At 41.8% G+C, this 12,559-nt stretch overlaps 1 protein-coding gene across 2 annotated transcripts in view; it reads left to right on the plus strand.

Annotated features, from left to right (window-relative positions):
- Positions 1 to 12,559, plus strand: part of spata6 (spermatogenesis associated 6) — a 31,287-nt gene that overhangs the window by 11,970 nt on the left and 6,758 nt on the right. For both annotated transcript variants that reach the window (XM_056276172.1, XM_056276174.1), the window contains exons 10-11: positions 182 to 339; positions 3,745 to 3,841. In XM_056276172.1, the coding sequence (XP_056132147.1) occupies positions 182 to 339; positions 3,745 to 3,841 (255 nt within the window). The remainder of the gene's footprint in view (positions 1 to 181; positions 340 to 3,744; positions 3,842 to 12,559) is intronic.

The raw sequence follows: 12,559 nt of genomic DNA on the forward strand, positions 1-12,559 counted from the left end.
CAAAAGTCTAATATTGTACACTTAAAATTGCCAATGTATGCAAATATCATTTGACAAAAGCATTCTGTATGTCAGGTGACCTTACTGACTAGTAGTTTATTTGAAGGTCATTGCATCTGATTCACCCGCACCCCCTTTTACTATAAACCCTGTTGACCTCTGACCTCCTTAAATTTCACAGTGGGGATCTGTAAGGCCCTCGTTGTCTCCAGAAACCCCATTTAAGCATGAAGCAGTGATCAGGACCCCAACCAAAGGCACTGCATCAGCACCATCAAAACCCGGCGCATCAAGCTGTCGAAGCCCCCTGATGGTCAGCAAGTCTACCCTGAGAGAAAGGTTTGAGGCTCAAAAGCTTTTCCCTTCTCTACGAAGTACAGTTTTTTTTCTTCCTTCAATTTTATTTGTTTGCTGTAATAAATTGTTGTTTCAAATTAACATCCCTGATTTGTAGCAATAAAGAGAACGTAGTTTAAAAGCATCACAGGAGGGCATCCGGGTAGCGTGGCGGTCTATTCTGTTGCCTACCAACATGGTGATCACTGGTTCGAATCCCCGTGTTACCTCCGGCTTGGTCGGGCATCCCTACAAGCACAATTGGCTGTGTCTGTGGGTGAGAAGCCGGATGTGAGTGTGTGTCCTGGTCACTGCACTAGCGCCTCCTCTGGTCGGTTGGGGTGCCTGTTCTGGGGGGAGGGGGAACTGGGGTGAATAGTGTGATACTCCCACACGCTACGTCCCCCTGGTGAAACTCCTCACTGTCAGGTGAAAAGAAGCGGCTGGCGACTCCATATGTATCGGAGGAGGCGTGTGGTAGTCTGCAGCACTCCCTGGATGGGCAGAGGGGGTGGAGCAGTGACCGGGGTGGCTCGGGAGAGTGGTGTAATTGGCCGTGTACAATTGGGGAGAAAAAGGGGGGAAAGGCCAAAAAAAAAAAGCATCACAGGAGGACCGCAAACATTACATTGGTCAGCAACACAGTAGTGTTTGGCTTTTGAGTCTATTGTGGTAAGTTTGTCTGTGAGTAGGATTCTCCCAATAAGGAATGTGGTGTTTCCATATGTCTATCAAGTTTGTTTCATTATCAAGAGTTCCTACCAAAGCATTAGTGAGCTTCATGAGGTAAGGCTGCACCCTGTATTTATAGATTAGGACTTGAGGCTAAAAAGTTGTCAGTTCATAATCTTGAGACAAGTTGGAAAAGCCTTTTAGGAAAACAATAATGAGAAATGTGCTCCACTCCCCCTACTACTTTCAAGCTGCTCTTGAGCAAGGCACCAATACCAGACACTGCCTCAACTGAGCTAATGTTGTATTGGGCAGCTTTCAGGTATATAGGGCCTCTGGCCACAGAACCTCCTGTTCAATTGCAGCCCTAAGCATTTGAAAACAAAAGGCTTTCTTGCAGGACTTAGCTTTGAATTTGTCCTGAGCCATCTGTGTAAACCACTTGTGTTTGCTCAAAAGATCTTGAAGGGATTGGTGTTGTTTTGGCGAAAAAAAACTGTGTGACTATCCAATTATATGGTATTGACAAATACTCCTCTTTTCGCATGGTAGCCATACACTGCCACTGCTTGTGTGTGTGTGTGTGTGTGTGAGAGAGAGAGAGAGAGAGAGAGAGAGAGAGAGAGAGAGAGAGAGAGAGAGAGAGAGAGAGAGAGAGAGAGAGAGAGAGATTGTGTACACAAATACACTCCTAATCTTTAATTTTGATCACACTCGACAAGCAGGATGAATTCCTCTCCACCTCTGAAATTACAAGGGCTGATGTCTCGTCATGTTTGTTCATTACTTAGACAGGAGAGAGGTAGGAGGGAAAACGAGAGGAAAATAGTATTGATTTGTGTTTCAGCCCGAGCCCCAATGCATTTGACCTGACGCGCGCTTTAATACATTCTGAGAGACCTTGTCATTGATCGCAGCAGCTGCCAGTTCAACACACCGACGGGTCCCCATGTTCTGTTATGTTTGTTTGTTTGTTTCCCCCACCCCATCCACCCCCCCCCACACACACACACACACTTTTTCCTCAGTTCATAAGTAAACATTAAAATCAATAGACAATTTTAAACTGGGAAAGTAAATTGTAGGAAATGAATGATGCTTCTCTCTCAATTGAAAACGCGGCAGGAGTCGCTGGGTGGGAGATTAGAGGAGGCCTTTGTAGATTCCCTCGGACGGGGAGAGGGGCATGATTCACTGCCGCTCTTTGATGGAAAAAGCAAATGACAGATGCCAGCAGCAACTTGTCCCTCCCCCATTTTTGGGGGTTTTTTTGCTCAGTCCGTTTATGTTTTGGGATGATTTGTCTTTGATGACTATTTGAAGCAGGTGGTAAATTGATCTGATTATAGATGAAAAGCTCCCACATCCTCATAGACTGCCAACTTGGTCAGGGCGTTGGTCAGTCAGTCGCCACGCGTCCACTTCTGGCAAATAGATGTGGATGAGCAACCATACTGGAATTTATTACTGTTTACTTCTTCTGTCTTCTTCTGCCATTCTTTATTTCGTACGTGCCCTGTGGCCATCTTGCAGACAGAATACATTTATATTGTATTGATGAAGGGCCTTTATGCCTTTAGTTGAAACACATAGTTTGCTCCATCAGTTGTGAAATTACTTTTTTTGGTTGGTGATTGTTGTTTTTTCATGTTGTTGTTGCTTGTGCACAGGGACACATATAAAGGAGACAAAATCAATTTTGAGTTAGAGAAAGCATTGTTATTTAAGTTCGAAACTATATTCCTATTTTGTTATGCCACACATAAGGAGTATTGCAAGTTGACTGCACCTCCCCTCTTTCCTTAGGACATAGCACAGACTAGTGGACAAAAAGGAAAGGAAAAATACTGGATTAGAAAAACAATAGAACTATGTTATCATTATTGTATCAAAGTGCTTTTACTTTACTTTGTTTCTACAGCGTCTGAACCCTACTAGGGATGGCACCGTGCCTTTGTGGTTAGTGCTTTAGCCTCTCAGTAAGAAGGTGCTGGGTTTTATGCCAGACATGCTGTGTGGACATTGCATGTTCTTTGCTTCTGGGTTTCTTCCCAAAGTCAAAGGATGCAAATAGTGGGGTAATTAGGGGGCTCTTAATTGAGTCAGAATCAGAAATACTTTATTCATCCCCGAGGGGAAATTGGGTCTTGTTACAGACACTCATGCTCTAGTAAAGAAAAACTAACAAGATACAAGATAACAAGAAAATAGAAATAAGAAAAACAGAAATAAATAGAAATAGGAAATAAAATAAGAAATCAAAATAAGAATAAAATATATGAATATACATGCACCATTGACCAGGGGCATAAAATGAGGTGTGATGCATTGTGTGTACAGGCCTTGTGGTCACCTTGTGGTGACCTGTCCAGGGTGTCTCCCCTGCCTTCAACCCAATGCCTACTGGAATTGCATTAAATGGGTTTAGGTGATGGATGAATGAATGAACACTACTTGATTTTGTTAGCTAATTTTACTGGATCTCTGGCTCAGCACAGTGATCTCAGCACAGGTGTTGTGCAATAGACTCATTTGATTGCTTGCTTGCTCTCTCTCTCTCTCTCTCTCTCTCTCTCTCTCTCTCTCTCCTCTCTCTCTCTCTCTCTCTCTCTCTCTCTCTCTCTCTCTCTCTCTCTCTCTCTCTCTCTCTCTCTCTCTCTCTCTCTCTCTCTCTCTCTCTCTCTCTCTCTCCCTCTGTCTCTCTCTCGCTCTCTCTCTCTCTTGTTGTCTCCTCAGGTTCCACAGCATTCAGTCCAGTCCATCCCAGTGGGAGCAAATTCACCACCGAGTCCAGAAGATTTTGCAGACCCATGGAACAAACTGGAAACCCAGAGTAAGAATCCACAAGCACTATGACCAGAAACTGACTAAAGACAGCTTTTAGTATAAACAGTTATTCTGACAATGTATACTTCATTTATAGGAAGAAATTAATGTGCAGAGTGCATAAAGTCAAAATTTAAGCATCCCATTACTGTGATTGCAACTATTCCCCAGTGCTCTGAATAGTACACATGGCCACTTGTAACTCTATCACAGAAAGTTGAATCAGTTCATCTGGGCACAACGTTTATTGAGAGAAACGTTTCATCTCTCATCTAACGGACTTCTTCAGTCTCAACTCACTGCAGTTATCTCCAACCCTTATAAACAGCACATCCTTGATAGGGAGGAACGCTGGTTTGAACGGGGAGTCAAAGAGGCCACCTACATTAAGAGGGAATGACCATCCCTGAACTGGGGGGGGGGGGGTGTCTAAAAATACATCTGTCACCATCTTACAATGCTGTGATTGCAACTATTCCCAGTCCTCTGTGAATAGTACGCATGGCCTTTGGATCATGGTAATTTGCATATGAAACTGATCATTGTTTTCAGTTGTTATGCCACTGTATAAGGGCGGGGATACCTGCGGTTAGTTTGGACTGATGAGGTCACTTACATTTTTTTTTTTACAAGTTTCATTTAGCAGACACTTTTATCCAAAGCAACGTACATCTGAGAGTTAATACAACACGAGCAAGGATCTAGTCAGGAGGGGACAACACCAGTAAGTGTCAAAAAAGCTAGGTTCAAGTCTGATAGGACATAGGTGTCGACAAGCAGTGCACAAAGGTAAAGGTGCATTGAAGCGATTTTTTTTTTTTAGTGCCATCAGGTGTGGAGGTGTTCGAGAAAGAGCTCAGTCTTTAGCTTCTTCTTAAAGATGGAGAGGGACTCAATGGATTAAATATAGATAGATGAGTAATGAAACATTTCTCTCAATAAACGTTGTGTCTAGATGAACTGATTCAACCTCCTTTGATTTCCTTACCTGGATTATTGAGCATGCATAAACACATTGTAACTCTAGTTAATGGTCATGGCAATTTGCATATGAAACCAAGCATTGGTTTTGGTCGTTATGCCACTGTATTGTTTATAAGGGTAGGGATACCTGCAGTCAGTTGAGACTGAAGAGATCACTTAGATGAGTGATGAAACATATCTCCCAGTAAACATTGTGTCCAGATGAACTGATTCGCCTTTCTGGGACAAACGCATACACTCTCACACCATCTTAACCAAGACTTACCTATTGAGTGAGTCAACGTACCTAGCACTCTTTTATGTTTTACTTATTCCTTTCATGCTTATTCAAGTTCTAAACCTTCCCAAGAACCTGCTGGATGCTGTTTGTCTTCGAACCTGCTGGACCCTGTTTGTCTTCCTTACAAAGTCAAAAGACTAGCAGTTTGGCAGGGGTTTAAATTCAAAGAGCATAACAGCCCTACCTCCCTGCCACCCGTGGGCCAGGCCATTTCCAAATACCCCAATAGCGAAACCAAAGGGAAAATGTTGTCTCATTATTCTAAAGCTGTGTGAATTTGGCATGGGAATAGACTTGTGACACAGTGTGGGTGTGTGTATGATGGAGACATGGCGGATGTAAGATGCAGTTGTTAAGGGCTCATCTCTCTAACACAAAAGCAGGCAAGATTGTAGCTGAGAGTCGCCGTCAGGAGCCAGTAGTTTACAAGAGACTGAAGCTGTGGTTCGAGAGAGAAAAGAAGCCAAAAAAAAAATTCTAATCTCAAATGAAAGAACCAGGAGAGACTGAGAGAGGAGTTAAGGCTTAATGAGAATTAAATCATTCATTCAAACTAATAGGGTTAGTGAAATATCTAACAATAAATCAAAAATATATTTTAAAAATCTATGATAAATCTGTATTTCGTGCTGTGCACTTGCATGTGCACTGTACATAGACAGCAACATCTGCACAGAGATAAAAATCACCTACAGTAAAAAGCAGGTTCACAATCAGCCACATAGCAGGCCTAGTTAAGGCCTGATATGTCAAAATGAAAATCAGTCGGCCATGTCCTCTTTTAAAAGACAAGGCAAGTGACTTCTGGTAAGATGGCGACTTGAATAGCAGCACAACTTTCTGCCTCTCGCAAGTTGGTTAAAATAAATCCTCTAAAACACTAAACTCGACGCAAAAAAAGGAGAAATGAGAAGAGGAGGTAATTTGAATAAAGGTAGCCGTACAATCCAAAAGGGTAACGCACCAGATACACAGGGAGCAAAGAAACAGTCGGAGCAAGGTAATAGCAAACACGAGGTTGAAGAAGCTACAATGGCGGCGGACACAGCTGAGACATTGCGTGCCGGATTAGCAGTTATCGCTAAAGAGATACAAGAATTCAAACAAGAGCTACGAGGTGACTTTGCCAGACTCAAAGATGAGGTGAAAAGGGAAGTGAAGGAAGAGATTGCTTGCTTCCGAGAAGAAATGACACAGAAGTTTGCAGAGAGCAACGGCGAAATACAGGCGCAGAAAGCGCAGATGAGTGAAGCCCAGAAGCGCATAGCCGAGCTAGAGGAATGGCAGGCGGACTCGACAGAACTACTGATGGACATGTCGATCCAAACGCGCCAGATGCAAGAAAAAATAATGGACCTGGAAGGGAGGTCAAGGAGGAACAATATTCGAATCTTTGGTGTGCCAGAGGAAACGGAGGGAGGCTCCATTACCCAGTACGTGGAACAACTCTTGAATACTCAACTTGACTTAGAAGAAGGGACCAATCTCCAGATACAAAGAGCTCACAGAGCCCTCGCTCAGAAACCCCCTCCGACAGCTCCCCCCAGGTCAATAGTGGTGAACTTGCAACAGTTTGATATAAAAGAAATGATTCTCAAGAAAGCATGGAAAAAGAATAAGATAGAGATAGGGGACAAACGTATTTACTTTGATCATGATTACGCAGCTGAAGTGGTCCGGAAAAGAAAATCATATTTGGGCATTAAGAAAGTGCTCAAGGGTAAAGGAATTCGTTTCCAGACACCCCTCGCCAAAATAAGGATCCACTGGAACAACGGAACGAAGACATACGACAATGCCAGGGAAGCTGCGATGGACATGAAGACGAGAGGCTGCGACATCGAGATACCAGACGATGACACGGCAACCACGGCCACAGAGCAGGTGGAGGCGACTGGGACGCGAGCAGGGTGGCAACGAGTCCAAGGCGCGAAAGGAGGACGTGAAGCTGCACAACGAGCGAAAGAGAAGCTCCAGGCCTATCGGAGAAAGTAGGATTGGTATCGTTCTGACTGAGTTGAGCTCCATTACAAAAGACTTTTTCATCACATGCCACGGAGAGAGGAAGGCTATATGGTTGCCAAACGTTGGACATGCCTAGACAAGGCTGTAGGCCTATCCCATGTGATGGGAAAAATGTCAAGTCTAGAGTGGGGCCCTTTCTGAAAAGGATTTCCCCTTCACCTACCAACGGGGACTCGGGGTGGTTAGGCCCCTTTAGTTGGAAGTTATTTTTGTTGTTGATTAATGTATTTTATATTTGTAGTTTTTTTGTCTGGAGCTCTGTGGGAATATATGGAAAAAGAATATCAAGATGTCTAGATGGTTCACACTACTAAAATAATGTCACTGAATGTTAATGGTCTAAATATGTTAAAGAAGAGGGAAAAGGTTATGATTAAGCTAAAAAAGGAGGATGTACAAATCATATTCCTCCAAGAGACCCATTTAACACAGATAGAGCATGAGAAACTTAAGAAATATGGGTACAGACATTCATATTGTAGCTCCTACAAGGAAGGGCGCAGGAGAGGTGTTGCAATTTTAATATCAAACAAAACTCAATTCGATTATGATAGGGAGATTGGAGACAAGGAGGGGAGATATAGTGAAGGGGAGGTTAGAGAACAAACCAGTGACATTGGTAAATATATACGCCCCTCCTGAAAGTGATAAAAGATTTTTTAAATCTTTGTTTGATGAGATAGCAAACGAGTCAGAGGGGGTCTTAATTTGTGGGGGAGATTTGAATGTCGTTTTGAATCACAAAATGGATACGACCAGTATCAAAAGGACTAAAACACAGGTCACTCGATTTGTAAATATATCACTGGAAGAGATGGGGATGGATGATGTGTGGAGACAATTACACCCTCAGGAAAAAGACTATACACATTACTCTGCTGTACATAAAGTTCATTCAAGGATAGACTATTTCCTTATGAGCAAAGACGATATTTACAGAGTAAAGGAGTGTGGGATTGGAGGGGCGGATATCTCAGATCACAATCCAGTATATTTAGAAATTAATTTGAATTGTAGAAAGCGAAATACGGTTTGGAGGTTTAATGTGGGTCTACTGAATAGTGAGCAGAGTAAGATTATGTTAAAGACGGATATTCGGACATATCTAGAAGAAAACAGCAATGGGGAAGTAGACCCAACAATATTTTGGGATGCCATGAAGGCGGTCATCAGGGGAAAGTTAATAGCGCATTCAGCATTGATCAAAAAGGCAAGATCAATTATATACAGAAAGAATACGGACAGGTTAAGAGAAATGGAGAGGGAATACCAGACTGCGGGAAACCCCGTGGTGTTGGAGCAAATCAAATCGGCTAAGTCAGACATTAATAAAGAACTGTTAGATGAAGTTGAGAAAAAAAGCTTGTTTCTCAAACAAAGATATTATGAAACAGGCCCGCGCACAACTAAACTGTTGGCAAAACTTATTCGCAAACAGCAAGCAGTTGGCCATATACATAAGATCAGAGACCCCCATTCAAATGAGTTAACGAATATACCAGAAAGCACAGAGGACATATTTTTGGGATATTATAAAGAGCTATATTCACAACCCACACCTGCACCCGAAGCGGAAATTAATACCTTTTTGAATTCATTAGATTTACCCTAAATTGGACAGCTCCAAAATGACAAATTAACAGCTGACATCAAGATGGAAGAGGTGATAGATGCAATAAATTCTTTGAAAAACAATAGAAGCCCGGGCAGCGATGGATACCCTGCAGAATGGTACAAAGTGTTTAGGGAAGAGCTGGCACCGATACTTCTGAGATCCTTCAATTGGACACTTCACAATAATAAGATACCACCATCATGGTCAGAGGCAATAATCACAGTCATTCCAAAACCGGGAAAGGATAAAGAATATTGTGGGAACTACAGACCTATTTCATTATTAAATGTAGATTATAAAATATATACGACAATTATCTCCAAAAGGTTAAACTCATTCATAGGTGATTTGATAGATGAAGATCAAACAGGATTCATGAGAGAAAGACAAATGCATGATAATATCAGAAGGACATTGCATATTGTTGATCAAGCGAGTAAGAGAAAACAAGCTACACTATTAGTAAGTTTAGATGCAGAAAAAGCATTCGATCGGGTGTCTTGGAATTTTTTGTATGCAGTATTGGAACGACTAGGGTTCAGCAATAAGTCAATACAGTGCATTAAAACATTATATCAACAACCTAATGCTCGGATTAAAATAAACGGGAGTTTAACGAACAAGTTCAGTTTGCAGAGGTCGACAAGACAAGGATGCTGTTTGTCTCCGACACTGTTCGCGTTATTCATTGAGCCTTTAGCGGAGGCCATTCGCCAAAATGAAGGAATTAATGGAGTGACAGTGAATGGCACTGTCCACAAGGTGGGGCTATTTGCTGATGATGTCATAGCCTATCTTGAGCAACCACATATATCACTCCCTCAACTAATGAAGCTACTAGAACTATATGGTCATTTATCTGGATATAAAATTAACATCTCAAAAACACAGGTGCTAGTTCTCAATTATACTCCAACCACAGAATTCAAGGGAAAATTTTACTTTAATTGGAATCTAAACAAAATCAAATATTTGGGAATTTACATTACCAAGGAATTGTCTAAATTACATAAAGCAAATTACGGCAAGATCAACGATGTGATGCAAAAGGATATTGATAGATGGTCCACTCTGCCACTTGACTTCAGCTCAAGAATTGAGACAGTTAGAATGAATATTCTACCAAGGCTTCTTTATCTATTCCAATCGTTGCCTGTAGAGGTGACTCAAGCTCAATTTGATAGGTGGGATAGGACAATATCTAGATTTATTTGGGGAGGGAAGAAGCCCAGAGTAAGGTATGAAACTCTCCAACTCTCAAAGGAAAAGGGAGGTATGGGTTTACCAAATCTAAAAGAATATTTCAAAGCTGCCCAACTGAGATATGCTGTTGACTGGTGTAGGCAAGATTACATGGCCAAGTGGAAAGTCATGGAAAGGGAATATGGTGGGTACCCTATCCAGAATATTTTAGGGATAAAGAAGTATACAAGAAAACAAAAACCCACATGGATTCAGTCACATTATTTACACTGGAGTTATGGTTTAAATTGATTAAAATCAACAAATTACAAGATGAGATACAGTTATTGAGATGGGTAGCATATGATAGAGACTTTACTCCAGCGAGGCATGACACAGTTTTTAAACTGTGGGTTAACTGGGGAATCACAGCATGGTGCCCTCTAGAGGGAAAAGGGGAGATGGAGAGTTTTCAGGGTATGAAAGACAAGTTTGATTTGGAGAATCATGACTTCTTTGGATATTTACAATTAAGGGATTATTACAACAAACGTATCAGGAGAGGACCCTCCATGGAGGTGAACAGTGTGATTCAAATGATAATCAACGCATATAAAGGGAGAAAATCTAGGACATTTGAAAGGGGATTAAAACAGGTGACGATAATTTCTCTGGGGGAAAAAATATGTGTTTGAAAGTGTCCCAAATGTAACATACAGTAAGTATCCTTTGGTCAAAAAAAAAGTTCTCTGTGTTTCTCTCTATCTGGCTCTTTGTATTTGAACCCATAGCCGCATCAGTGGCAAGAGAGTTGTAGCCCGAAGAAGACATCTTGTTACATCTATCATTCAGCCAATCAGAAACCTTCATGATAGTCATTTGGTTGCCAGCCTCAGAAGGAGTGTATCCCCCAACTTAAAAAGATGACACCATTCAGCTGATGGTGTTTAGTTAACTTTCTCAGAAAAGCGCAAGTAAACTGCAAGGCACGGCAAAACAAAAAAAAACAAAACAAAAGTATGACATTTCGTGAGTTGAATATCTCCCATAAAGCTTCTAAATTTGACAATTGATAAATGTGATGTTCCTTGAATCTAGACTGCTGCTAGTGTCCTACAGTTGATACAGCTTGGTACAAAGTTCTCCCACACCTTTGGTCTCATGAAATCATCCAGATCCACCAGCTATGCCCTCTTCATTTGCTGTATCATTGCCTCTTCGCTGCTCCTCCACTCTGCCTCTCTTTTCTTCTACTCCTCCTCTCTTCTCAACCATCTCCTCCTCCCTCCTAATCCACTGCTCCACAGTCAGGGTTGCCCTTCCCTTTGGTTTCTTTCAAACAACGTCCAGTATTTCCACTTTCCTCCCAGGGTGAGGTGACTTCTCCTATATACCGTCATTGCCTTCAGCTTCTGGGTCAAGTCCTTCCCTCTGGTGACGTCGTCCTAGTACATGCAGTCGAGGACATGATGTCTGTGTCCACACCTCTCCACAAGCCACTTGAGGGGTTTGCCCTTGCACTTGTACTAGTCCTGGAAGGTCTTCTCTCCCACCCAGAAACCCCACAAGAACACCACCAGCCTTACCCAGCTTGATGCGCTCCTCCACTGCTGTTTTGTCTTCCTCTGAGAAGGACTCTGTGAGGGCAGGAAAACATGCGGGCCTGGACAACAGATACTCAGGCCCTCCAAGATGTCCTGCTTAGACTGCTCCAGCGGGGTTGTGATGGACCAGTCAGGAACTTCAACCAAGTCTAATGTGAGGTTTATACAGCGGATCCATCCTTGCTTCTTCACACATTTTTTTTGGATCTTTCTGATTTTCAGATTCCTGAAAGTTAACAGAGAGGAATCGAGTGTATAAATGATTGAAGAGAGCAATGTGGGAAATAGAAATATTTCACTTTTATTAAATTTTACTTGAGGGTTACCTTGTAAAATTCCTCCAGCACAGTCCCTCTTCTGTCTTGTTTCAGTATTGTATTAGCAACTATTCTCTTTCCTGCTTTACAATTTCCTAGGAGTGTAATTCTCAGTGTGGTCCCCTGACTTTTGACTGTGGGCTTGGTCTGTGAGACAAAACCAGATATTGGTATTTTAATATTTACATCATTAGAACAGTAATTCAATGTATTGATGTATTAAAATATTCATGCATCGGAGTATGTAACTAGAAAGCTGGAACTTGAGGAAAATGTTTTGTCTTGCTCACAAGATGTACTTCACAAGTAAGCTTGCACAATGCTTGCACTTTCTCAAAGTTACCACCCCTGTTTGTTTGATTTGGTAGGGAGACACTAATGAAAGAATATTTCTTGGTCTCTGTCCAACAGTGACAAAATAGTTTTTCGTAAAGAGTAATGTAATGCACAGCTTCATCTTGTCCCCACCTGATATGTACTTATTTGAGTCTCTTTGTGAAGTGAAGAGCGAGGTAGGAGAAGGGAGATGTCTTTAAATCTAGGGACGTGAAGATTGACCTCTGACTCTTACATCTTATAATCTTATTTTTTTAGTTTCTGTCTGCTAAAGTCAGACTATATCTCTCAATTTCCAGTACTACATCACCAGTTGGGATAGGGTGAATATTTCATCCAAAAGAGGGCAGCACAAATATGCTTATTTTCACTGAAAGCATTT

Source organism: Lampris incognitus, chromosome 3 (assembly GCF_029633865.1).
Source record: "Lampris incognitus isolate fLamInc1 chromosome 3, fLamInc1.hap2, whole genome shotgun sequence".
Lineage (NCBI taxonomy): Eukaryota > Metazoa > Chordata > Actinopteri > Lampriformes > Lampridae > Lampris > Lampris incognitus.